General features: G+C 40.1%; 2 protein-coding genes and 1 long non-coding RNA gene across 3 annotated transcripts in view; 1 reads left to right on the top strand and 2 right to left on the bottom strand.

Moving 5' to 3' along the window:
* Positions 1-6427, bottom strand: part of LOC117812275 (RNA-binding protein Nova-1-like) — a 40131-nt gene extending 33704 nt beyond the window's left edge. The window contains exon 1 of the mRNA XM_034682945.1: positions 5707-6427. Within this exon, the coding sequence (XP_034538836.1) occupies positions 5707-5881 (175 nt within the window). The 5' untranslated portion in view covers positions 5882-6427. The remainder of the gene's footprint in view (positions 1-5706) is intronic.
* A 4639-nt stretch (positions 6428-11066) lies between these two features.
* On the bottom strand, positions 11067-23191 carry kptn (kaptin (actin binding protein)). Its single transcript, XM_034684400.1, has 12 exons — positions 22709-23191; positions 20129-20211; positions 19948-20032; positions 19815-19869; positions 19491-19569; positions 16481-16554; positions 16225-16331; positions 15535-15639; positions 15358-15421; positions 15004-15139; positions 13541-13714; positions 11067-11525 (listed from the first exon to the last, which is right to left on the bottom strand). The coding sequence occupies exons 1-12, from the start codon at positions 22908-22910 to the stop codon at positions 11361-11363; spliced, it is 1329 nt and encodes a 442-aa protein (XP_034540291.1). The 5' UTR covers positions 22911-23191; the 3' UTR covers positions 11067-11360.
* Positions 12770-14327, top strand: LOC117813273. The gene is made up of 3 exons (XR_004631384.1): positions 12770-12810; positions 13256-13284; positions 13526-14327. It is a non-coding gene; the product is annotated as an uncharacterized LOC117813273 (long non-coding RNA).
* Positions 23192-25005: the final 1814 nt, after the last annotated feature.

The raw sequence follows: 25005 nt of genomic DNA on the forward strand, positions 1-25005 counted from the left end.
TTCATTTCTATCGCTCTCTCTCGTTCTCTCTTTCACTGCCACCTGGCAAATTCACAGTCCACTCACGTCACATCGCTCTGCAAGGGCACCTGTGTCCTTCCCACCAAAAAATAAATAAAAAAATACAGCCCACATTCCTGTGCCAACCTTTCCATTAGCAACATTACGAGATCATACCTAATCCCTCAGCCTCACAACCTTTTGGAAGGTACATGCTTGCCAGAAACATGGGCTCAGAGTTTGGGTAATTAGAAAGAGAAATGAATGAAAGATGTTCATTTTGAGGAGAGAAGGGCAGCGCTGATAAAAGAGGAGTAATTTCCCTCATTCAGTGTCCACGGCTCTTAATGCACAACGAGGGGGCTCGGCTTTCAGAGAGCACAGGCTTTCTTCTCTTTGTTGTAACTGCCAGTCACGTTAATGATCAGTTCTGGAGGAATAACGTGATCAATATCAGACGTGGTGGAGGGCTGGTGATTACAGGGATGGCTGACGATTATCAGCCTGTCTCCCAACACTGCCAAACAGGCTGTGAATGTGCAGTGTTACACACAATGCATGCAGAATACATGGAACGACGGTGATAATATAATGCATTACATAAAGCACAGAGATAGCAACATTCATAAAACATCTGCTGGTTTTTAAATGTGCCTTTCGTGTGAACACATACAGTATGTGCTCCTGAGCTCAGCCTGCAGCACAGCGCTCCATATTATCTGCAAAGACCTGCATTTTAACACAAATGACATACTGAGACTGACCACAACATTTGCAGCCATGTCACCTCTATGAGTAAAACTGTGGGAGTCTTCTGCTTATGCTAACACTATAGCTACCATGCACCTCAGAATTGCATAATTAACCTCAGTGATAAAATGCATTAACCTTCAGAAATCTTCAAAAGAAGAAGACTGTCGGTGGTTTTATTGGTATTTTTGCTTTTTGTGATGTCTAGTTTTGAAACGTCTTTGAATGTGATATTCCTAGAATCCATAAAAATGATAAGAAATGCAACTGTTTCATATATCCCAAAAATCTAACTATGCTTAATGGACACATGAACTGTTCTGAATGTAGAAACATTATAAAATATGTCTTGTAACTCAAGAGTTATCTGAACTTTAGGTTTGGATATGAAAATATGTATGAGCTGAGTGCACAAGCGATTTATCTGCATTACAAATACAATGCCTACATTAGAATTTCTGCTTACATTAATATAATTTCTAAATATCTGCTAATGCTTCTTTTTCATTAACTATGAACCTCCTAAAGGTTACATCAGTTATGCTCTAGCTGACATGGTTTTAACTCAAGATCCGTTTAAACAGAGACAAAGATCTCCTGCAGCTGCTGCAGAGGTCTGTTTGCATAGAGTCAAATGCTTTTATAGGCTGACTTTAGAGAGCAATAAAGAGCCGTGGACTGTTACTGCACGACGGGACAGAACATGGAAGCTGCTGGTATCAACTGCTCAGGTCAATTTACACATTAAAAGGGTTTAGACACCAAAATATACCAACTTAGTGTCTGAATTAATCTGTGTCACCTACATCAGTGTAGCTGTACACACTATGGACTTATTACTCTGTAGTCATATCACTGCTCTGACATTTTTCAGCATTTTGATTTATTTTTGACACTTTCAGGTCAGCATTAAAAAAACAACTTGCCCTGTTTGCAGATTATGAACATGTAGGTTAAAAAATCCAACATGGCTCTTCTCTTAAAGGTCCTAAGAAAGAAATTACTCTCATATATTATTCCCTGCATTCACTACATAACACTCATTCTGGCATTACACCCTGCATACTTATTTATAATACCCAGAATTGCATGCGTCCATGGTTTTCTTACAATCGTAAAATACGTACAGTTAAAGATGCTAATGTTTACAAATAAGGTTTCTTCATTGTTCCCATTAAATGCTCAGTTATTCAGAAGCCTGCCTTGGAGTGCATCCATCATCAGGACACTATTAATTGTGCAGCTCCACATTCATGATGTATCCTGAAGAGGACATGGAGTCCAGTGTGTAAAATGTAATTTATCACCGAAATTAAAGCGGTTGAAAGGGTTAGAGCAGTCTGTTTGAATCAAGGCTGTTTTTGGCAGGAGTATGGCAATACCATACATCAGATATAGCAGGGTTCAGTTTCATATATTATAAATTTCCCAAACGCAGGTGAGGTAATATTTCATTTCTTTTTGACCTTCATGTTTTTTGCAGTAAGAACATTTAATCTGGATTTGTGATAGTCACAGACAGCTAAAATCAAACACTTGCTCCAACAAAAAAAAAAAAACAACACAATTATATGTGTGAATGAAATCTTTTCAATTTAGAGAATCGATGGTGTGTCTGAGATTCAAAACAATACTAAAAACCATGCAATACACTGCTCAAGTATTATAAATATTTTTTAATCTCCAGTCCCACTGGTGAATTTCCTGCATCTGTTAAGCTTTCTCAGGTGCAATTCCCTACTGTCTAGTCATTCATGTCACCTGAATGGTGGATGGAAAGATAATAGTAAAGTCTCTGTGCTGCAGCTGAACGTCTAAATCTCTCATCATCTCTGTTCTTTAGTGGTTTTCGGGGTGCTAATGGAGGACATCCGGGGGCTGAATCTGCACTAAAATATTATCTTGTGGCACAAGGGTCCTTGTGTGTCTTGCTGAAATTACATTTCTGAGGTGCAGCAAAGGCACACCGGTGCTGTTAGAAATGGGATACATTACTTGCTGCTATCATCGACTGACTGGGACACAAAGACAGACAATTTTCAGCAACATATGGTGTAGAAACTGCCTGTTCTCTGCGGACGTCTAATTAACATTAAGCTCCAAAATAAGTGGTCCCTCTGAGCTGCAGACTGTAACAATGACAGGAAATAAGATGTACAGAAGCTGGCACACTGAATCAGCTGTCATCCTCACTGCTGCACCCCGACATCACACTGATGAGTAATAAAGCAAGTGTTCACACATCTCCCCTGCTTGCTGGACACCACTTATTCTCCTTAAGGAAAAATAAATGAGGAGGAATTTTCTAAAATGGCGCTGCAGTGTGACTTGACTTTGCTGCCTGATTATCAGTTATGCATCTATAGCGATCCACCATCTGCTTTTAGCCTTTGAATTTAAAGATGACTGAAGATTTTGATACAAGGATAGATAAAGGCTTCCACTTTCTTCAGTTTAATATCTCAACTTTCAAACATTGTCAATAAACTTTGCCTGAAGTGATTACGTGTTTTTAATTTACATTGTGTTGCTGTCTAGAAGTTAAGACTGCCTTGAAGCTGGTACAGGGAGCATCATGACCGCCTAACAAAAAATACCAAACAGATGCTGAGATTTGGCTGACCCTGCACTCTATAAATAACCTCACTTTGATCGGAATCTAGGCTGCAAGTGGTGATCAGTGTGTACCCTACTTGCTAGACAGAGTTGTACAGTTTTCACCGAATGGTTTCCCTGCTCATCTCATGCACCTCCAACATTTTTACATAACCACACAACTAATACCTGACTGTTAAAATAAAAAACACTGACAGATCCTAGTTCTTGACCCTTGGTAGATGAAATGTCCCAATAAGAAGTCACACAACTTGGTCTGACACTTAAGCAGCAAAAACTGTACATCTGCAGTGAGCAGTTCTGCTTTGCATGTTTCTTTTTGATTTCACTCATCAACACTTTATTCTACATGATGAAAGACAAGTTCATGTTTTTTTTATGTTTTTTCTGCATTTTTTGCCTTTTTTGGACAGGACAGCTCTAAAGAGAGGGGGTGGGGTGTAGTTGGCCTGGCAGTTTAAGCGTGCACCCCATATACAGAGGCTATAGTCCTCAACGCAGCAGTCGCTGGTTCGGCGCCCGGCCATGGCCATTTGCTGCATGTTTACCCTACTCTCTGCTCCCCACATTTCCTATCAAATAAAGGCAAAAATACCCCAAATAACTTTAAAATAAAAAACAAAGAGGAGGGGAACACGAGCAGCAAATGGTCATGGCTGGGAGTTGTACAGCAACCGCTGTGGCGAGGACTAAAACCTCTGTATAAGGTGTTCATACTTTTACCGCTGAGCCAAACCAATGCCTCAAAACATCAATTTATGTTAAGGTTGCAGCCATCCACCTAGTGTTTAAAAAAGCTGGACCATTACATTACATACAACTGGCCAATAGGGGCCTATCACAGAGATGAATGGCATGTTGTATTTTTCATGAAAGCAGAGTTGTAAAAACTTGTTTAAGCAAACCAGAAATCCTAAAAACAATGATTGAAGAGATTGAGATATCAATCAGCAGAGCATGCTCTGACTCAATGGACTACAACACTCACAGCACTGTCTGCAGAACATACAGCAGAGCACCACAGCTGAGCCAATGGTCAACACTAGATCTGGTTGACAATGCTTTATAACAATGCAATCTCTTTGAAGCTCATGTGAGGCGTACCATATGAAACACAAATTGATTCTGATGCTTTATATGGCCTACAAAAGCAAATGAGACTATCAACACTGAAGATGGACTGTTTCTTTTTATTAGTTTGAATGTCAATAACTGACACATCCTGGTCGGTGTTCAACAAGGCGATTAACTGCACACTGCAGGGACAGCTTTTGTTGACCTTTTCCAAAGCAAAGGTTCAAAGCGAGTGATAAGTTTGACTGATAAAAGACAGGAGGATCGGATTATGGTCAGAAAACACTACTTCTGCGTGAACAGGACAGGAAGTTCCCAACAGAAGCTTTGATGATTCTTTAAGACGGTAGACCTGACAACGCATTTGCCACTATTTTGCTGCAGAATGGGTTCACTATAAAAGAACAGGTCTATTTTCACTCCAGCTCCAAAATTCACCACTCTCCTTCTTAAATCAGTTTCAGTACTGACCTTAAAGTCTCGTATTGGTTTGGCTCTAATGTACAGGGTTATTCCTCACAAGGCTAGACATTACAGCATCAGTGCGAGACATGTTTTGATCAATGTCAGGTTCCTGAACTACAGGATCCAGAAATCACAGAGGGCACAACAGCATGTGTGGCTCCTAATTCACATGGTGCCAGAATTAGAAGCATGTACAATGCTATTTCTCTTACAGAGACCCTCCTGCACCTACTCCTGTTGTGTGTCGACAAAGACCCCCTGTCACCATGTTTCTCAGGAAAAAATGTTGATTTATGTTTGGGCTCTGCACAAGGGAGCACCAGGGAATCCCTGTCTGAAACTACATGCAAAACATCAACTACAAACACTGATAGGACTTTTGAATACTCGTCCTTTTTTATATCAAAGCCTTGATCTGCACACAAATCACACTTCATGGTGTTTCTATAGATGTAGATGAAAGGGGTGATTTGGGTCAAATTCAAAGCTGACCTGAGCTGAGGAGGCCACTTACTCACTTGGACACTCAGTCAGTCTCCCTGTTGGGATATGAAGTAACAGCTATAAACACGGTCAGTGTTCTAAGTGCCAACTGCACAGGTGCTGCGTGTTAGATCCCAATGTGCAGCCATAATCTGCCTCCATGCTGCATGGAGTTTCTTTGCATACACTGAGGGGGATACTAAAGGCAGTGCTCTGCTTGTATACTCCAACCAGTGCATGCGAAGGCTTCTCCAACAACAGCTTTTACTTCAGGTGGAGGAGACACGGTGCACGAGCTGCGTATTGAGTCTCTCTTACCTCCAATGTTGGTGCGCTTGGTACAGCCGGCCTCCTCCGCCGGAGTTTCCAGCGGTCGTTTGCGGGAGTCCGGGTTATCCGCCTCCATGAGTGGCTGCTGCAGGCTTAGGAGATTCGGGTTTGAGTAGATCCCGTTGTGGTCCACGGCTGCTCCGCCACCACCGGCCATCATCATCTTTTCCACCGGCGGTGTAGATAAATTTGCGCTATTCCTCCTCACACACAGCGCCCTCCTCACCACCACATAGCCTGATAACGCGCACCGCGATATGGACGACAAGTTTTGGGGGCTCGAGCGATCTCAAAGGGATCAAAATGTCAGACAAGACCGGGATCAGGGTCTCCTCTTTCCGCTCTCTCACAGAGCTAAATATAAAAATCCCATTGAGTGAAACGCGCTCATTATACGCGCTCAGCGTCTCTCCAGCAGCAGCAGCAGCATGCTCCTCATTGTTGACGCGCAAAAAAACAGCCTCAAAATAAAGCAGCAGAGAGAAGATCAGCCATTAAGACAAGTGCAACAGCTTCAGTAGAGGGAAGGAGCAGGAGTACAGCTTTCTTCAAGTCATCTCCGCGTCATGTCTCAGTGAGTCCTCAGTGTGATCAGAGCAGCTGTTGTTATTGTTTCTTTGTAGTGAAGAGGGCAGAAATATAGTTAGAGAGCCTCACAGAGGACCACAGTGCCACTGACCGGCCGAAGACGAGGCCAGGAACAGATCCGACTGATGAGAACAAACTGTGAACTCCTACTATGTTTCTACATGTTTCTACATGTCAGCTCCAAATATTAAAGAACGGGGGTTTTTTTTAACGTGTCTTACATTTAGACCTTTGTTTTTAAGTAATAAATAAGAAAATTATCGAATAATATTTACCTGAAGTCAGATCTAAAAAAAAAAAGACTGAAAATTAATCAACTTTGGGAATGTCTTGAAGTAAATCAACAAACCAGAAAATGCGACCTGCCTGGATTCTTTAAAACAACACGTTTTGGAAGGACTATACAGTTAGAGATTATCAGTTAGGAATTATAATTCGTGACTTTATATATTGAAATAAATCTGGATTGTAGTAAACAAAGGGACATTAACGCTTAGGATTATAATGATACTGTTATTATTATTATTATTAATATAATTAATACTATTATTATTATTATTATTATTATTATTATTATTATTCATTTCTATTGTTTTGTGTATTGTAAATCACTTTTTGATAACTTCACAGTAATAAATACTTTGTTAATCAATTATTTCGTAATACAGAAACTGATGCAACTCTAGTTAGCTAGATTTTACGACATAATGTAACAGTATGTAGACTTTCTTATTAGTGTTTGCATCTGACAATCCTTCTTTTAAACAGCAATTACTATATGAAACAGATAATCTACCCTCAGAGAGGCTGAGCAAATTCAGTCTAAAATAAAGATTAATTTGACTGTAATTCATTGAACTCTATTGAGAGCAAACCAAACTAAATCTTCGATCTTATTTAAAGCTCCTGTGAGGAGTTTTTGACCATTTACGAAACAGAGTGAAGTCAACACTGATGTCCGTTTATTGGCTCCAGGAGACCATCAGCAACAAGACTGATTATCTCTATACTGTAAGTTTTAAAGCCTGTGACCGCTGTGAGGGGAAAGGTGTCAGATCATAAGACTGACAGCACGCTGAAGAAAAGGCCATTTTCACTTTTTCCAAATATTCACAGTGAAGGAAATGTTTCATCTGTAAAAGAACAGCTGGATATGTTTTTTGTCATACGCGCACAGGATAAGATCAGGAAAAAGACAAGTGATATTGCTTCGTGCACCGGGGGCGCCAAAGTCAACACAAATAGAAAGCTTCTCACAGGAGCTTTGCGTGTTGATCAGAAATGTACGATAAACCTTGAAATAATTAAGGCTTTCGTTTATTATAATTCATTCAATAGCTGAGCACTATGTAGGTTTATATTTGTACCATTATTATGTAGTAATATTGTCTGTCATTAATTTTTTAAGGAACCTCAAAACACAGGTAATAAGTGTATGTGTGATGTTCTTTTCAAATCATTTGATTTTTATTCATATGAGATCATAGAACATGCCTGTTTTGCATTTTATTTCCAGCACAGTACATATCACATGTATCTGGACATCTGCAGTAACAGGTGTCACAGTCTTGAGTAGGATAACAGTACAGGGTTTTTGTCACCTGGTATTATTGCTGATTTTTATCCTACAGCTGCTTCATCGTCCTCAAAGTATACTGGATTTTTTGGAGAAACAATGCTTGGGTTGATTAAGATATGCCATCATGTAGTTTTTTAAGAACATGGTGTTCTGACTCCATGAATCCATAATGATATCAAACGTTATTTAGTCAAATTAGCCTATTTGAAACAGTTTAGATTATTATTAAAACTTTCCGATTTCGGCTATCAACTTAAGATACAAACACATTAGCAAAAAACATATTGATTAAAACATTAATAGGTCACAAATTAGCTAGCTTATGTGTTATTGCTCACATTACACTGACAGTAAAGTTATAAAAGAGTCTCCTGTAAGATTATAAAAAGTTAACTTTGGTCCTACTTCAGCTCTTCTTTTTTTCTGAGCTCTGTGACAATAAATCAGGCAAATGTCAACTTTTAACACTGCTGCTATCATCACCGCGTTCATGGTATGCTTAGTGGCGATCATACAGTCTATGTTGGCGAACAGTAACCTCACCTGCTCCACTGGCGTTACTAGGATTGTCGGACAGGGTCTGACATGGAAGTATCCCGGATGTTAGGCCTTACCAAAATCAATGTTTTTTTTTTGTCACATTGTGTACTGATATGATGCTAACTGAAATTCACATTTTTTTGTCACATCATTTACCAGCATGATGCTAATGAAAACTAACGGTTTCCCGTACGGTCCAGTGTTTCAATAAGCAGAAGCAAAACCTGCCGGAACTCTCTTCCACGGACTGATTTGACATGACGTGTGTGATGTGGTTGTCTGTGGCGTTTTCTCAGGTTAGTCAAAGTAAATAACTGTTGTCAAGGGGTTTTGACCAATCAGAGTCAAGTATTTGGTGATAGGCAAGCCGGGTAATGAGTAAGGGAGTAAGGGGTAATGTATGGTTAGCAGTGGATATGCGAAATAGAATCCCGACAGGGTGAGACCTGGAAAGGTGTTGTCTCACCACGCATTATCCTTTACTTAACCGTTTCCCTCTGCCTGTTATTCTGAGTGTACATTACTGTGAATAGAAGATTATGTTCTACATTCTTTAATACTTATAGCCTGACATTAGTGTTGCTGAAGCAGCTGTGCCTCCACCTGATGTCACTTGGTGAGTAGAGGCTGGTGTATAAACTAATGATAGTTTTAATGTAGTGATAGATCTCCCTGTACCTTTTAAATCAGATAATTTGTTTAGTCTGCAGAACATCTTTGTGTTTTTTAATAATGATCTTTACTATAATTCATCACACCTTTGAGAGACATTGTAAGTAGATCATTTTTTTCCACAATTACATTAATGATTAATTCTGTGCTTTACATTTTGTCATGTAATGTTTTTATGAAGTGTTCTCCAGCCTTTATTATCATCCGAGTGCTTTCCTTTGCTGCTTTCTTTGTTCTTTTAAAAATCAATTTGTTTCTTGTTTTGTCTGTGTACTCTGCAAAGCAATTTGGGCATTATTTGTAGTGCACAAAATGTGCATTACAAATGAATTTATTTTCCTTAGCATCCTTTGCCCACAGTTGTAACTTGTTGCCATGGTTGCTCAACCCCCTAACTCAGAACGACTCTAAAAAAGTCAGTACTAGGGGATGTGAAAAACAACTGTGGGTCTGTGGGTTCAACATGGAAAGCACATTTTTTAAAATCAGGTATTAAGGAAATATAGAGAGACTTACCTGGTGGTGCAGGGCTTCATTAGTAGTGTTGCTACTGTCTGGAAAGGTCCTGACAAATATAAATGTTCATACGTATGTAACAGCCTCAGCTTAAAGGTGTATAAATGGGGCGCTGGTTGTCCTAGTGGTTTAAGCATGCGCCCCATATACAGAGGTCACAGTTGGGACTCATGGCCACAACCCTTTGCTGCATGTCTTTCTTCCCCACCGTCTGCTCCTCTCCCTTCCTGCCTCTCTTCAGCTGTCCTAATATAAAACTGCAAATATAGTCCAAAGGGTATTGACCAATCACAGATCAGCAGGCTTTGGTGTTTGCAGAAAAAACTGTCTGTATGAAGAGCAAAAGCAGGCATAACACAGTCCACTGTAGTGACAATGCAGCTCCTAACTGCAGTCAATTTTTTTTACCTCTGTTAACCGTTCTCTTCAAAAATTTAAACTTGAGACACAGATCTGTTTAGCGCTGAAAATCCAACCAGTCATTAGACTTCCCAAAATACTGGATCAGTCTGACTTCCATTCCAAACAAACTTCCTTTCTTCTCCTCTTGAGGACAGACCTGACAAAACTTGACTCTTTACTTTTTTACAAATCTGCATTATGATGTTATTTCAGCAAACTCAAGACCTATTTAATATAAGTAAAAAACAAGAAAGCTGGTTTCTGTTTTAGATTCATGTAGCTGAAGTAAGCCAGAGTGAAACCTCTGTGTAACTATCTGCTGTTGAACAGAGACCTACTTAAAACAGATGAACGGGTGCTACCCCAGGGGATTTAATAGACCAGAAATGATGGCGTCTACGTTGCAGCTGCATGAAAAGTGAATTCTTGCCTGGAAGTCATTTCACGCTAATCGCTGGCTTCACTGGAGTTGCTGAAAAGTTGGCATCTGACTCTAGAGGTTTATATCAAAAAGTATCATCAGACAATGATAGACGACAGGCTCTGAGATCTCCAGAGTTCTTAACGGGACTACATATCATTGATTTTCCTCAAGGGCTGCCAAAGCCCACACACGCTCAAAGAACAAGATATCAAATATTTATGCTTGATAGTAAAAGCTTTTTGGTAACAAAGTCCTTATTTTATTGAAATCCTAACTACTTCATCACCGCATCCATGAAACATCTCAACAGCAAAATAGCAAAATAATGTCTCAAGTATCACCAATTTAAAAGTTTACACAATTCTGTACCTATGATCCAAACTGAATCCATCATTCTGTGGGAATCACAAAAATCCAGATTTTTAGGATCAGAGTTATCCCAATCTTACTCAAAACTTTTGAATGCAAAGTGGAAACAAAAAAACAAGATGAGAAATCCCTCTGCTCGTCTAATTTTACATTAATGTTTTCATTTGTTAATAAGATTTGATCCAGTGTGACAGCTTTAATCCCATCAGATTACTTTTAAACAGTTGGGCCTGGAAAAATAAAAAGTCAACAATAATATTTGTGTACATCCAAATGTTTAATTTATTATCTACAAATGTCACTACACAATGTAAAGCTTGATGATTCATTTGAGTTTTTCAGTTTATTTTACCTTCATTCAGAACAAAACAGGATTTTGTTGGTGTTGGTGTTGTTGAGTATGATGTTTGCTGTTAAAGCTAGTGTCCATCATCACAAATAAATGAACGTGTTCATCCTGAAGACATCCCTCACATCACGCCTGTGAATGAGGTGAACTCTTCAGTCTGACCCTCTGGGACTTCCTTGTGTAAACATGATGCACCTCTTTCCTTAATTAGATGGTGTCTGATCTTTAAATTCCTCTGTCTCAGGTGCAGCGTCCCCCTCCGTGTTTGGAGCTTTGTCCGATTTCTGCTCATCAGAGCCGACCGTCAGCGCTGACACCCTGCAGGCGAGCCGCTCCAGGACCAAATCAGCCATACTGGTGAGAGAGTGCTGAAAAAACAGGGAGCGATAAAGGAAGATTTGCTTCAGAGGTTCTGTATCAGGTGTCTTTTGTGGGGTCTGTTTTGGGCTGTTGTTGGAGAAGTGGATGTGATATAATATGTCAAATACTTGATTCTGATTGGTCATTACATTGCAACACTTCACTGGAATGGTCAGTTACTCTTTAATAGCAGATCATTGCTATAAAGAAGAGACTGCTGCTAGGGATACAGCTCCAATCACAGACTCTGGAGGACTGACTGAACAATATCAATGCACAGAAAAGTCTTAAATTGATGCCGTTATGTTTACGGGGGACAAAAATAAAAAAGGTAAACATGGGAGACAAGTCAGGCAAGGTCAAAGACAAACAGTCCAGGCTTAGTCAAAGAAATCTACAATAGTGCTCAGTTTAATGCGAGTCAAACAGCTAACAGCTAAGTCAAACTGTTACAACTGAAGCAGATTGAACTAAGTTTAACAAAATATCAACAGAAAAAATATCATTTGTAAATAAAATCACTGGTCATCAATATTTAGTGCATAAAAATCAATGTATTAAGTCAGGAAGTGGGTAAAAGCAGGATAATGTAACGTAAGCGGGTTGTTATAGTGGAGGAATCCCTGCAGAGTGAGCTAGACTCCAAGCAGAGGTGTCTGGTCTCACTCTGAAGGGGTCCCTTCCCTATAACAATCTGCTAATTGTAGCTAATTAGCAGCTAATTGTTATCAACTGTCAGGACTGTTTGAATGAAGAACAGGCAAAACCCTGAGAGGAAACTAGTGTGGTATGTACAGTATATGTCACTGATGCCCACACTGTTATGTAGCCCTGGTGGTCTTTACTGCTGCTCTCCCTGCCTTGGCTTTTCATGTATTCACATGAAGGAGAAGGGAGGTATGCTCTCCCCACCTCAGGCTTTGGCATTCCACATAGGCACATGGAAGGGCAGGGAGCTTCAAGATCAGAGGCATACTGACAAGTATAACTTATTGCATGCAAATGTTTGATTATTTAGACGTAAGTGGTCCTGACTGATGCAGCAGTGGACTTGTATATAGTGTTTTATATTGTGTGTTCAAGTTGCAGTGTTTTTTAGTTTTATACTTCAAGAATTTTGCACTCACCATCATCTTGCACATTTTAGCAGAACTGTACAGCTCATCCATGAAATCCAGTTCATGTATCTGGTATTGTTTTATATTGTTTTCATATATTTTCATTCATTGCTGTTACTTTTAATCTTATTCCAGGGTTCAAGGTTCAAGGTTATTCTTTTGAAGTTTCTTCGTGGTAAGAGTAGCTCTCTTATTTTATAATTCTACTTGTGTTTTCATTCTTTTCACACAAAAACATCACAACAAATGTCTTGTATGAGTAAACCTGCTTATCCCATAAATCTGATTTTGATTTGCACACACAACAGAGGATCTCTATCAACATGTAAAATTCAAAGCATACCAAAAAGAAAGTCCTGTTTTCAACATGTGGCATTGTTGCACTTCAGTTTCATGTTGCCAAAATGAGGATCACAACAACAAACAGAGAATTTCCCCTCCAAGTCATCTTACTTAAAAAGGACCATCATCAGAATGATTTTCCTCCTTCATTGTTTCTGTAGACCTCATGAAATACTTGAAAAGACATGACTTTTGGAAACAAAGCATAAGGAAGTAATTTAGTTGAAGTTTTTGTAACTGTGTGTGGTTCTAATGTGAAGATAAAAAATGTGTTTCAGATGCAGGCGACAATAAATCCAGCAGACAGGTCTGTAAAATCTGTTCAATCATCCTGTTGCAGTTTATAGTGTTGGCCAGTAGAGGTCAGCAAGGAGCTGAAGCTTGTTTCTGTTCACCTCTCAGTACATTCAATCTTTTCCCTCTCTCACAGATTTGTTATTAGAGTTTAATTAGTAAGCAGATGAGTTCTAGGTTAAGATGATTTGCAGAACCACAACAGATTAGCATTGACTCCATCTTTTAGTCTTACTTATCATTTTTTTCCACAGCTTTCTGCAGCATACCTGTAAGATATGCAGCCCCTTCAGTGTGAGTACAGCCAGCTCCCTCACTCCGTCCCCTGTCAGGTCTAAGTAGATGATGGACAACAGAGGACTCTTGAAGCTCCGCCTCCACTGCAGCTGAAACTGTCCGTCTCCTCCGCTCCCCGCTGGCTGGAATTTATAACAGAGAAGTTCCTGCACGACAGAGCGGCAGGTAACAATGTCATCACAAAGATGTCACCACACAGTTATTTCATTCTGATCATTTAAAGAACCAACAAACATGATTGCTCCCTAACACCAATATGTCCAGATAAGACGTGTTTGACAGATGCACACATCCAGAACACCAAGATGTCCTTCAATGTCTGGTCATATTTTGCAGCAGGCAAGCCAGTATGCTTTGTGTTATTCTGACCCATAATCCTCTGCAGCAGTAAATGTATCACACCGAGTGAGCTGCAGGTGGACAGCATGTTGTAGCTTCAAAGCACCTTTTTTTTTAATTTCTTGCTGCAGACTCTGAGGGATGCAGGGGCAAGATGACTACATTTCAAGGTGCCAAGGTGGTATGTCTGAATTGTATGGATACTGCATCCAGAGTGAAGACTATGAAAGGTTGTCAGCATAAACAGCACTTACAGTATGTGATTTGATATTTTGTTGTTATTCCCTGTCCTTGAAAAGTAAGTCTGCTGATACTTCTTGTTTCTCTACCTGTCAACAATGTGAAGCCTCCCAGACACTTTTTGCTCTGCGCCACAGAACTGTTATCTAAAAACTATTAAAAATACATCAATGAGCCAAACTGTTGCACTGTGCAGCTTGTTCCTTCATCACCATTAACACACACTCACTGTAGTTTATTTTGACTTCATCTCACACACACACACACAGTAGAGCTGCTGGATTTAAAATACATTCACAGCTAGAGGTTTACATACACTCACACAGAATTAGCACTGTTTGGCTTCTAAAGCTGAGATCATTTGAAACACTGCAGACTTTGTTAATTTGTTTATTTAGTTTAATTAATCGTAGAAAAGAAAGCACATAAAATAAATTAACACAGATTGGTAATATGTAACTGATCATAGAACCATCTGCAGTAGTGTTACAAACATGACAGGAACATAACTTAAATAAGACTTAACCTGGCATTCAGTTTGAGAGACAAACATAGGAACGAATGCTGCTATGCAGGGGTGCAGGTGTGTAGTTCCTTTTACAAAAATGATTGATATATGAGGTTCATTTTGAGTAATTATTATCAGTCAATTGACTGTAATAATTTTTCCACTGCCTGAAGCACTACCTTTAACACAAAGATGTTCTCAGTAGGAACACAGAGCTCTGATCTGCCAACAGGCAGATGGAGACAAAAAGCATTGGGTGTAACTCATACATTTTTAACCCCTGGGATTAATTACAAATGTAAATATCAACAGCTTTAGCTTTTGATTCATGTCAGTAAAATATTATACCTGCCCATATGTTCCAAGCAGCACCTCCTTCTGCCCATCGAAATCCAGATCGATGACCAGAGCGCAGAGCACAGCATCCCACTGATCACTCTCTGAGAGGCACACTGGGCTCGACAAACCTCGACCTTCCACATCCCTGACAACACATGCGCACACGCACACGCACACACACACAAACACAAACACAAACACACAAACACACAAACACACACACACACACAAACACACAAACACACAAACACACAAACACACAAACACACTAAATACCCTGTGCTGAACTCAGAATCAGACACATGGAAGTACATAAAATAAAGTTATAACTGCACTGATGTTTTTTAAAGTAATGATTCTGACCTGTAGACAACAGCCATCTCTATAGTACTCGTCACTAGAAGGTTGTAGCTGTCAGTTTCCACATCTGTTAAAGACACAGGTGATTAGTCCAAACCAATAATCACAGCCACACAACGGTTGAATTGCACATCTAAAAGCAGCAGATAAGTGACACAGAAAGGAAAACCAGGAGCTTACTTTTCTGTCCGCTGGACTGGCCCTGCTCAGTTTGGCGTCTCAGAGGGAACAGCAGCACCGCAGAGATCGGACTGTCAAACTGGAACCTCCAGCTCTGCAAAACCACTGAAACAAAGCACAACATCTCCATGTTTATTACTCATGTATGGTTCTTCCTCTTATCTGCCAACCGTGTGAGCTGCCTGTTCTGTTTTGTAGTATTCCGAGTAGTAGTGACCAATTATGCATTAGAAGGCTTTGGCATACTCAGGAAAAACTGTTTGTACGGAGAGCAAAAAACAGGCGAACACAGCCCATGATGATGATATCCGGCATTGTCACAATCTGACAACAATTCATCTCTATGAACAGATATCTGAATACAAGTGCAGTTAATTATGTGTTTCAATTCGAGTGACAAACCTGCATGAATCAAATTTCCTGACTTCTTGGAACGTATCAAAAATGATCGATGCGACCTCCTTTCAATAATATCTTAAAAGTTATTTTCTTCTCCTCTTGAGGACAGACCCAACAAAGGTTGGATTATTACTTTTTACAAATCTGCAGCTTGATGTTATTTAGGAAAACGTATGACCTGTGAAATGTTAATAAATCACAAGAAATTTTGTTTCTGTTTCAGGGTCTGAAGTAAGCCAGAATGATCAACTTGAACATCTTGCTCATTCCTGCAAATGTTTTCTGCCTCACCTGGTCCCGTCTGGTCGACCAGAGCCAGTCCAACGCAGCCGTTCTGACAGCCGAACGCAGAGAGTCGCCTGCCTCCAGCGATACTCAACACATCCAGCCACAGCACACTGCAGGAGGATTTCGAAATGAAGAACACTGTTACACAGGAGACTCATGAGACTGATTAACATGAATTACAGGTCACCTAATGATGTCCTATATGTGATCATATGGGGAAAGATACAAAGCTATCAGAGCTAAAGGTAGTCAGACTGACTTGCTGGGTAATTGTTGTAGTTCAGGGAAGAGTCTCTCCACTGGCTGCTCTTCAAACTGGTGTAGGGAGGCGTTCTGTTAAAACAGACATGTGTCAAGGTCAAAGTTTTCTACAGACATGCAAAACTCATCACCATCATGCTTCTTTCTTGAGTAAGCTTTGAACCTTTACCTATCAGAGAGTGCTGACAGTCAACATCTTAGTCTCCATAAAAACCAAACCAACTACAAACAAAGAGACCAGCCTCTGGTATCTCCCAAGACCTGAGTTTGTTGTTTCCCCCGAACCTCCCTTCGGACCACTGTGCGGCTAAATAGAAGCGACATAGCCCTCACAAAGTGGATGTTTCTCCAGAATTGCCGTATATTGAAACTGATCTGCCAGTCCTTTATGATCTCATCCATCAGATCATGGAAGGATTTTGTGGTGCAGAGCAAGGCAAGTCCAAGTTGATCCAATGTCTTTTCCACTGTCATCAGTGGGTTCAGAAACACACCTGGAAGAGCCAGACTTTGCACCTGAGGAAGTGTCAGTACACTCAAGCAGACAAACTGAAGCTCATGTCATTCCATGGGAAAGGGATAGTAACACAGAAGAGGGTCACAAGAGAGGGCAGATCAGAGAGTCTCAGGCAGCAGGTGACGGAACTTATGTTGAAGCAACCAGAGCAAACAGAGCAGGTACTTTTAACTCCAGAGCTGCAGATGGAGTTATTGCCCTTTGACCTTGCTGAGCAGCAGCGCGAAGACTCTAACTGTGCAGTGTTTTAAAGAGGCAGAGACCTTCTTTACAGACGCAGTGATTATGTCAGACAGCTGGTTCTCACCAGGTCCTGTAGAGAGGAAGTTTTAAGGGTTGGTCATACAGCTCCTTAGGCAGGTCACCTAGGCTTCATGAAAACCTTAATGCTCATCTCAAAGGAGGTTTTATTGGCCAGGGAGGTACAGCCAAGAAAAGGAGTACTGCACAACTTGACCTGAATGCCTGTTGACAGCTGCCCCGGTCTCTCTTGTCCCACTTCAGGTCATGAGTACTCCATTTGAGTGCATAAGAGTAGATGCCACCAGATACCCAGAGGCTTGCCCTTGCACAGCTAAGCAGGTTGCTGAAGTTTTTTGCTCAGGTAGATACCCAGGGAGGTTTTGACAAACCAGGGTCCCAACTTTATGAGCCGTACACTCTCACAGGCCTATCAGTTGTTAGGGATGAAGAGACTAAGGACCACCTACCAACCTCAGATTGATGGCTTGGTGGAGCATTTCAACCACACCCTGAAAGGAAAGCTCAGAAAGTTTGTGTCAGAAACGGGTAAAGACTTGGACAAGTGGCTGCTATTTCTTCTCTTAGCCTACAGGGAGGTTCCCCAGGCCTCCACATAAGTTTCACCTGTCAAGCTGTTTTATATTTTACATTGTGTGGGGCTGTTCTCACCAGGTCAGAACAAAAACTGTCCTGACCTGATGAGACATGGACTCCATTAGACATCTGAAGGTGTGCTGTAGTATCTAGCACCAAGATGTTAGCAGCAGTTCCTCTAAGTACTGGAAGTTTTGAGGTGGGGCCTCCATGGATCAGACTATGTTGTCAAGCACATCTTACAGATGCTCGACTGGACTGAAATCGGGTGACCTTTGGAGACCAAGTCAATAATGTTGTGTTCCTCCAGACCTCATTCTTTTATCTTTCTCTGGTTCTGATGCTCACATAACCGTTGTAGGTGCTTTCGGAGTGGACAGGAGTCAGCAGGAGCACCCTGACTCATCTGTGGCTGCCCCATATGCAACAAACTGTGATGCAGTGTGTGTTGTGACTCATATCTGTAAGAGCCCATATTTATTTTTTAAAATATTTTTAGCTCCAGTGGCTCTTCTGTTGATGACCACACATCAATTAGCCTTGGCCACCCAAGGCCCTTTCACCTCATCATTGTTTTCCTTCCTTGGACCACTTTTGGTAGGCACTGACCAGAGCAGACCAGGAACAGCCCACAAGAGCTGCAGGTTTGGAGGCTCAGATCCTCTCTCTCCTCCTCTGCTGCAGAAACCCTCATCCACGCCTTCATAACCTCCAGACTGGACTATTGCAACAGCATTCTCTACGGCCTCCCCTCCACTGACCTCAAAAAGCTTCAATATGTCCAAAATTCAGCTGCCCGATTACTCACCCACTCCTGCTCCAGAGCCCACATCACACCCATCCTTCAGGACCTCCACTGGCTCCCCATTCAGCACCGAATCCACTTCAAGATCCTGCTCATCACCTACAAAGCCCTCAATAACCTCGCCCCCTCTTACCTGACCGACCTCCTCAAACGCCACTCCCCATCTCGCAGCCTCAGATCATCAGATGCCAACCTCCTTTCCCCTATCACCAAGTCCAAGCACCGCACCTTGGGGGACAGAGCCTTTGCCATCGCTGCCCCCACTCTCTGGAACTCTCTCCCTCCACACATCCGTAACTCTGACTCTCTCCTCTCTTTCAAAAACCACCTCAAGACCTACCTGTTCCAAAAAGCATACCACACATGACCTCTCCCCCCGCCCCACCTCTGTCCCTGTTTTGTTTGTTTTATTTATGTGATTTATTTTCTTTCTTTAGTTTTCACCCTATGTAAAGCGACTTTGAGTACTTAGAAAAGTGCTATATAAATTCTATGAATTACTATTATTATTATTATTATGCTCTGGCCCGGTCATCTGGCACGCTCATATCCGCTCAAGCCCATTTTTTCTGTTACCAAAACATCAACTTCAAAGACAAAAAGAAAACTTCACTTGCTGCCTGACATAATCCTCCCACTGTATCGAGATAATCAGGGAAATTCACTTCACCTATCAGTGGTCATAATGTCATGGCTAATCAATATGCATTACAGTAAACAAATAGGAAAGTAGGAATTATTTTAATTGAAGGTCTCTCTCTCTCACACACAGACAGACACACACACACACACTCTCTCTCTCTCTCACACATACACACACCCACAGGTAAGTGCAGTCTCTGATCTGACCTCCTTGTACAGGTGGATCCTCTGGTCGTGTCCACTGAGCAGAAAGACTGTCTCCCTGCCTCCGTCGTCACACTGCACTCTGAGCAAGACAGAAAAGGTTGCTGACATTTAACATCTGTCATGTTTCCTGTCACAGTCTGTACAGAGGCTTCTAACAGGCCATGCGACATCCATAAAAACACAAACACATTCAAAAAATCTGTGTATAAAACCTGATCAGAGAAATGGTAGTTTTAGAAGTCGCTTAAACAGATTTCAAGCAGCATATTAAGTCAGAGAAGATGAAAGTCCAGATACCAGATGCTGAACTTTCCCTGCACTCACTCTGTGTGATAGAGCTGGAAGGGAGTGAACTGCAGCTCCAGGTTGAGGCAGCTCTCTGTTCAGAGATAGAGACATTATGTGAAATTGTCTGTCGGAGGGGGCACTATAATCATCTGAACTCAGCTTTACTCACGTGCAATGGACTCCAGGTTGAACTCTGAGCCCGGCTCATAGTCGCAGTAGATGTTCAGGAATGGTGTGGCTTTGTCACCAGAGTCCTGCAGAAAATCAGATATTACAAACTGTGCTTCTTTTGTTGTGTGGGAGAATTTTAAAACTGATTTTTAAAGTATGCAAGTTAAATATGCCAATACCTTTACGAATGTGATTCCCACCACCAGGCCTCTGTTGGGCGGAGACTTATTGAAGGCATCGATTGAAACAATCTCTGCATCAACTAAATAAAGGAGACATGATCAGATCTTCATGTTGCAACACAAGTTTCAGAACTGAATTATCCACAAGTGCATCACTAAATAAACTCTGATAGTGTGGCTTTTTATTACAAAGTATTAATGCTCACTGTTAAAGGCAGTTACAGTAAGCTGACTGAGGTGAGGGATGGTGACGATTAATTAATTGTTAAGAATGTACTCGGACATGTATTCTTTTTTCGAATTTCTATCACATGGACCAAACATCATGTGGCTTCATTTTACACTTAGATGCTAGGCAAGTTTAACGTTTAAAGCATGTTTCAATGTGAATTAGCTGGTAAAAGGTGTTGCACACAGCCAAGGCGCTCAGCTGGGTACTGCAGCTGTACAGCAGGTACTATACTGGGAAGGCACTGATGTTGCTGGCATGCTAATATGCCAACATCAGAGCTGCCTGAGTATGTGTTTTCACTCCAGACTGACACCTGACAACATCCACTTATTCTATTCAATAAGAACACGTAGACAGAAAACTGGACACTGTGAATTTGAAATGTTTCTGTTCAGTTCTCTTGTTGCAGTAAATCTTCATCTTGTAGTCTGTGCCTTCACTTTATAAGACTATGTGTCCAAGGAGATTATTTTTATGGGCCTGCTCGACAATTTGATATTCAGCGTTAAACATTTTGTACGCCTCTATATGATCCATAGCTATTTAATACTGTTAGTTTTTTACACTGTGTTGCTGTGGAAAATACGATTTAGGGAATAAAACGCATATGCATCCCTAATTTAACTGTTATGTACTGCACAGTAAATTTACTTTGGTTTCACTGATGATAGCACATATTTGACAATCTCTTTGGGTCGTTACTATACACAATAATTTCTTAATTTGACTATTAACAGAGAGCAGGATCAGATATTTAGTCAGTGAACACTATTTCCACATGAATAGGATGAGATCAGCAAGGTGACATAGTGTTGTAATCAAGACCACATTAACCGAGACCAAGACATGTCAGAGACCAGAGTGCACCCAGACCAAGACATTTAGTGATCGAGACCGAGTCAAGACCAAGACCAAGGCAGGGCAAGACTGAGACAAGACCAGGACCAAATATATCAATGAAAAATCATCATGAGATTTTCCAAAATAAAATACTTCTGATAACTTTATTTAAGTTTGCTTTAAATACAATTGACAGCAACAAACAAGGTTTGGTTTTGTCTGTTTTGCCTTTATTTTGATGCGCTGTGAGAGCCTTTTGACTCCTGTTTAATTTTGGTCATCTGAAGTTTAATTTTCGCTTTAGATTAGAAGTAAAACTGTGTTTGCTATTGCCTCTCTTATCACATTAATGACAGAGGGACACAGAGTGCATCAGTGGTGGTCTCGACCGGTTTTGATATAAAATACGGAGTCCGCCCAGTCTGAGACTGAGACAAGACCGAGTACAAATGCTTTCAATTCCGAGACGAGACCGAGACCTTCAATAAGCGGTCTTGAGACCAGTCTTCAGTACTACAACACTAAGTTGACATCCCGTTTTGTCCACAGGGGGGAGCTAATATCGACACAGACAGCAAGCTTCTTACAGTAGCTTTAATCTGCACTGTGTTTATAAGAAACACTACATGGAATTGATCAATTGAACCTCAGATGTATATTCAGTCACATTATATGCATATACGTGGATGTTTGTTAGCATTGTTTTGTTTTAATGCAGCCGATATAAGATGAAGTTGTAATGCTCTACTATCGATTTTGTTTTAAGGTGCCAAAGGCTGCCTTTACCGTCTCCAGGTTTCCCATAGATCAGGGGTTCCCAAAGTGTGGGTCGGGATCGGACCCCCTGGGGGGTCATGAGACACAAATGGGGGATGTGAGATGTCTTCCAGAATGTCTTTTTTTTTTGCAAGATATCTAAAAATATTAATCTTTTTTTAATTTATTTTTTAATTTACCTTGTTTTCTCATGTTTATCTTCCTTTTTCTTTGTACCGTTAATTATTATTATTTCTTTATTATCGTTTTTTTGTATTTATTTTCTTCTCTTTGTTGGTTTTGTATTATTTATATAGAATTTGTTAACTTGTGGTGAACAAAGAAATACTGAAAAAATGTAATAAAAAAAGTTGAATGACAAAAGTTATCTAAAAATAGTAAATTTTACCCATTATAATAAAAAAAAATATCGACAAAAACAGTAGCTAACCTTGAAATAAAACCTTGAAAATTGAAAATGTAATGAGTTTTCTGCCTTACTTTTTGCCAGATGACTCCTAAGTTTAGGGTTAGTGAACAGTTAATTATCAAAAGCATCAGTAGCAGCAAGTTAATTCATAAAGGAGCCGGAAACAGCCACATGCTCATATAGGTAGGGTCATTTTCTGCAGAATAGCTAAATTAAGCCACATTAAATCACTTTGAGGGACAGTGGGGGTCATGAGTCTTTGGCACCTATATTTTGGGGTCGCGGGCTGAAAAGTTTGGGAACCCCTGCCATAGATTACCTGGTATGTAGGTGAACTGCACCTCCTTGGCCACAGGTCTGATTTTGTGCTGCAGCTCCTGGTACCTGAAACACACCACCTTTCCTTTGAGAGTGGCCGCTAACAGCTCCTGCTGCCCGGCCTGACAGAGCCCATAAATGTTACTCTGAGAGGGGAACCGACTAAAACTGTCCTCCACGAAGGGATACAATTCCCGTAGCATCCTTGAAGACCACACGTGAGTCACTTCTTTATCAGAAACGAGGAAAAATAAGACTTCCCGTTCATGCTTCACAGCAAAACATCTGTCTTAAACTTCATGTGTGTTTGAATGGATGAACTCAAATAAAAATATATACATATATAAATATTTTGTCGTTAATTCAGACGTGACTTGTTGAAGTTTAAAACGTCATTTTGTTAAAAGCGTGTTTAAAAGTCTCCGTTATTTCCACAAGAAGCTCGAGGAAACCATTGTAGAGCAAAACATCCGGGTTTGTGACGAGCTGCGTTCAAGGCTATTGGATTTTAAAGTATTAATGCTCTTACACCTTCTAATGAAGTGTTGAAGAAAGAGTATTTCACGAAAAGTGAGACTTCAATTGAAAAAGACAACATCCTTGTATCAGGATGATTTTCAATTTGATATTACTGTTCTGATATTTGGATGTTTTAAAATATATCTATGTTTATTTTATTTGAATAGCAAGTAACACCTTATTCAATGATACTAAGTTCTACACTAATATTCTTTTCATCAAAATGTCAAACACCGTGTTCAGGAGGGATTATACTGAACAGGGAGAATGGGAAAAAGTTTTGTCCATTCTAAAATCCACACTGTAACTTTAGAAGAAGTAACTGTTCACTACCATTCTTTATTATCCGACGCTCCGAAAGGCAACACGTCGCTGCTCTTCTTCGTGTTGTAGATTGATGACGGATTAGACGCGTCCTCTCCAAAATGCTGCCATCTGGAAATAATGAGACTTAGTTTGAAACGTAATTAAGAAAACTATCAACTCAGTCCGTCAAAGTATGGTTTGATAATGTTGTTCTACTTTTTTATTCTATTTTTATTATTGAACTACTCATTTTCATGGCGTTTTTAATGCTTCCACTTACAGTACTTCTCAATTGCTAAAACATATTTCTTGATATCCACCATGCTTTTCTCAACACTATGAGCACAAAACCCAATTTCCAAACTACATTCACCAAACCTCTGACTCTTCCTGCATAATCAAAGAATATTGTCAGATCATACCCCAAGTCAATCAAAATTAAAAACAATACTGAGCAGTCATTACACACTACATCAAAACATTGAAAACACAATGCTCAGGACATGAAGCTGTAGAAATAATGTTTATTGTTCACAGTAGGCTAAATGAATGTAGCACCTGTATACACTAACAATAATGTAAAAACAAATATAAATGAGAAGAACATGGTCTATCACAGTAGCTCGGATTTCATCAAAAGTGGCTGTTCTTTGTCTCTCTCAATTTCGCTCCTTTCCTCTTCCTCCTCGACCACCTCTTACTCACACTCTTCCTCTTCCTCTCAGATTATTTCTGTTCATTGAACAACCTTCAACAACCAGTGCTCTCTGAACTGGCTTATATTGGTTTCCTCACATCATTAGCCACAAGTGTGATCAGTTTTGAGTGGTTGTGTTTAAGCTGTGACACCTGTGCTTCAAATGTGTTTAACTTTTGCTACCTGTGCTTACCATTATGCTACACAAGTGCATCACGATGCAACATGTGTTTTAGTGAGTGAGAGTGTGTTTGCAGGTTGTGTCTAACAGGTGAAAAGTGCTTGTGGTTTTGCCAAAAGAGTGACTGATTCAATACATGGGTTCAGGCCGCTAAGGCATTTGGTTCAGACAACAGGGTTCAGTGTTTTAGCAATTGAGAAATACTGTGAAGGATGAAACTTTTTTCTTTACTTTTTATTTTTATTTTAACTATTTGTTATTATTATTAATGATGCTTTAATTAATTTCCAACTCTTTCCCTATATTGTTTCAGTCACATATACTTTCTTGCTATTGGTGTGCATTAATCTCTGCCTCTAAACCCTTTCCTGTTTTAAAATGTCCCATATTTTGTTATATTTCATATAAATTTGTTGCTATTTTAGTTTTAATTTAGCTATCAACACAGAGTACTTTAATAGTTTAGTCAACGTTTTTAATGGCTTCACAATAGTTTTGATTTTGAGTATTCATTTATTTGATTCAAATTATGTTTTAATCGTTTTTTCTGATTTCTATTTGTTTAATGTTTTACTGTTATTATTTTATTTTTTAT

Source organism: Notolabrus celidotus, chromosome 5 (assembly GCF_009762535.1).
Source record: "Notolabrus celidotus isolate fNotCel1 chromosome 5, fNotCel1.pri, whole genome shotgun sequence".
NCBI lineage: Eukaryota > Metazoa > Chordata > Actinopteri > Labriformes > Labridae > Notolabrus > Notolabrus celidotus.

What these genes read in the sequence shown, in the direction of transcription:
- kptn (XM_034684400.1), bottom strand. Translation starts at nt 22,910, where the DNA reads ATGCTACGGGAATTGTATCCCTTCGTGGAGGACAGTTTTAGTCGGTTC. An exon ending in GCAGTTCACCTACATACCAG is followed by an intron (nt 20,212 to 22,708) that starts GTAATCTATGGC and finishes TCCTTTATTTAG; the next exon opens with TTGATGCAGAGATTGTTTCA. An exon ending in CCAGTCCAGCGGACAGAAAA is followed by an intron (nt 15,422 to 15,534) that starts GTAAGCTCCTGG and finishes TGTCTTTAACAG; the next exon opens with ATGTGGAAACTGACAGCTAC.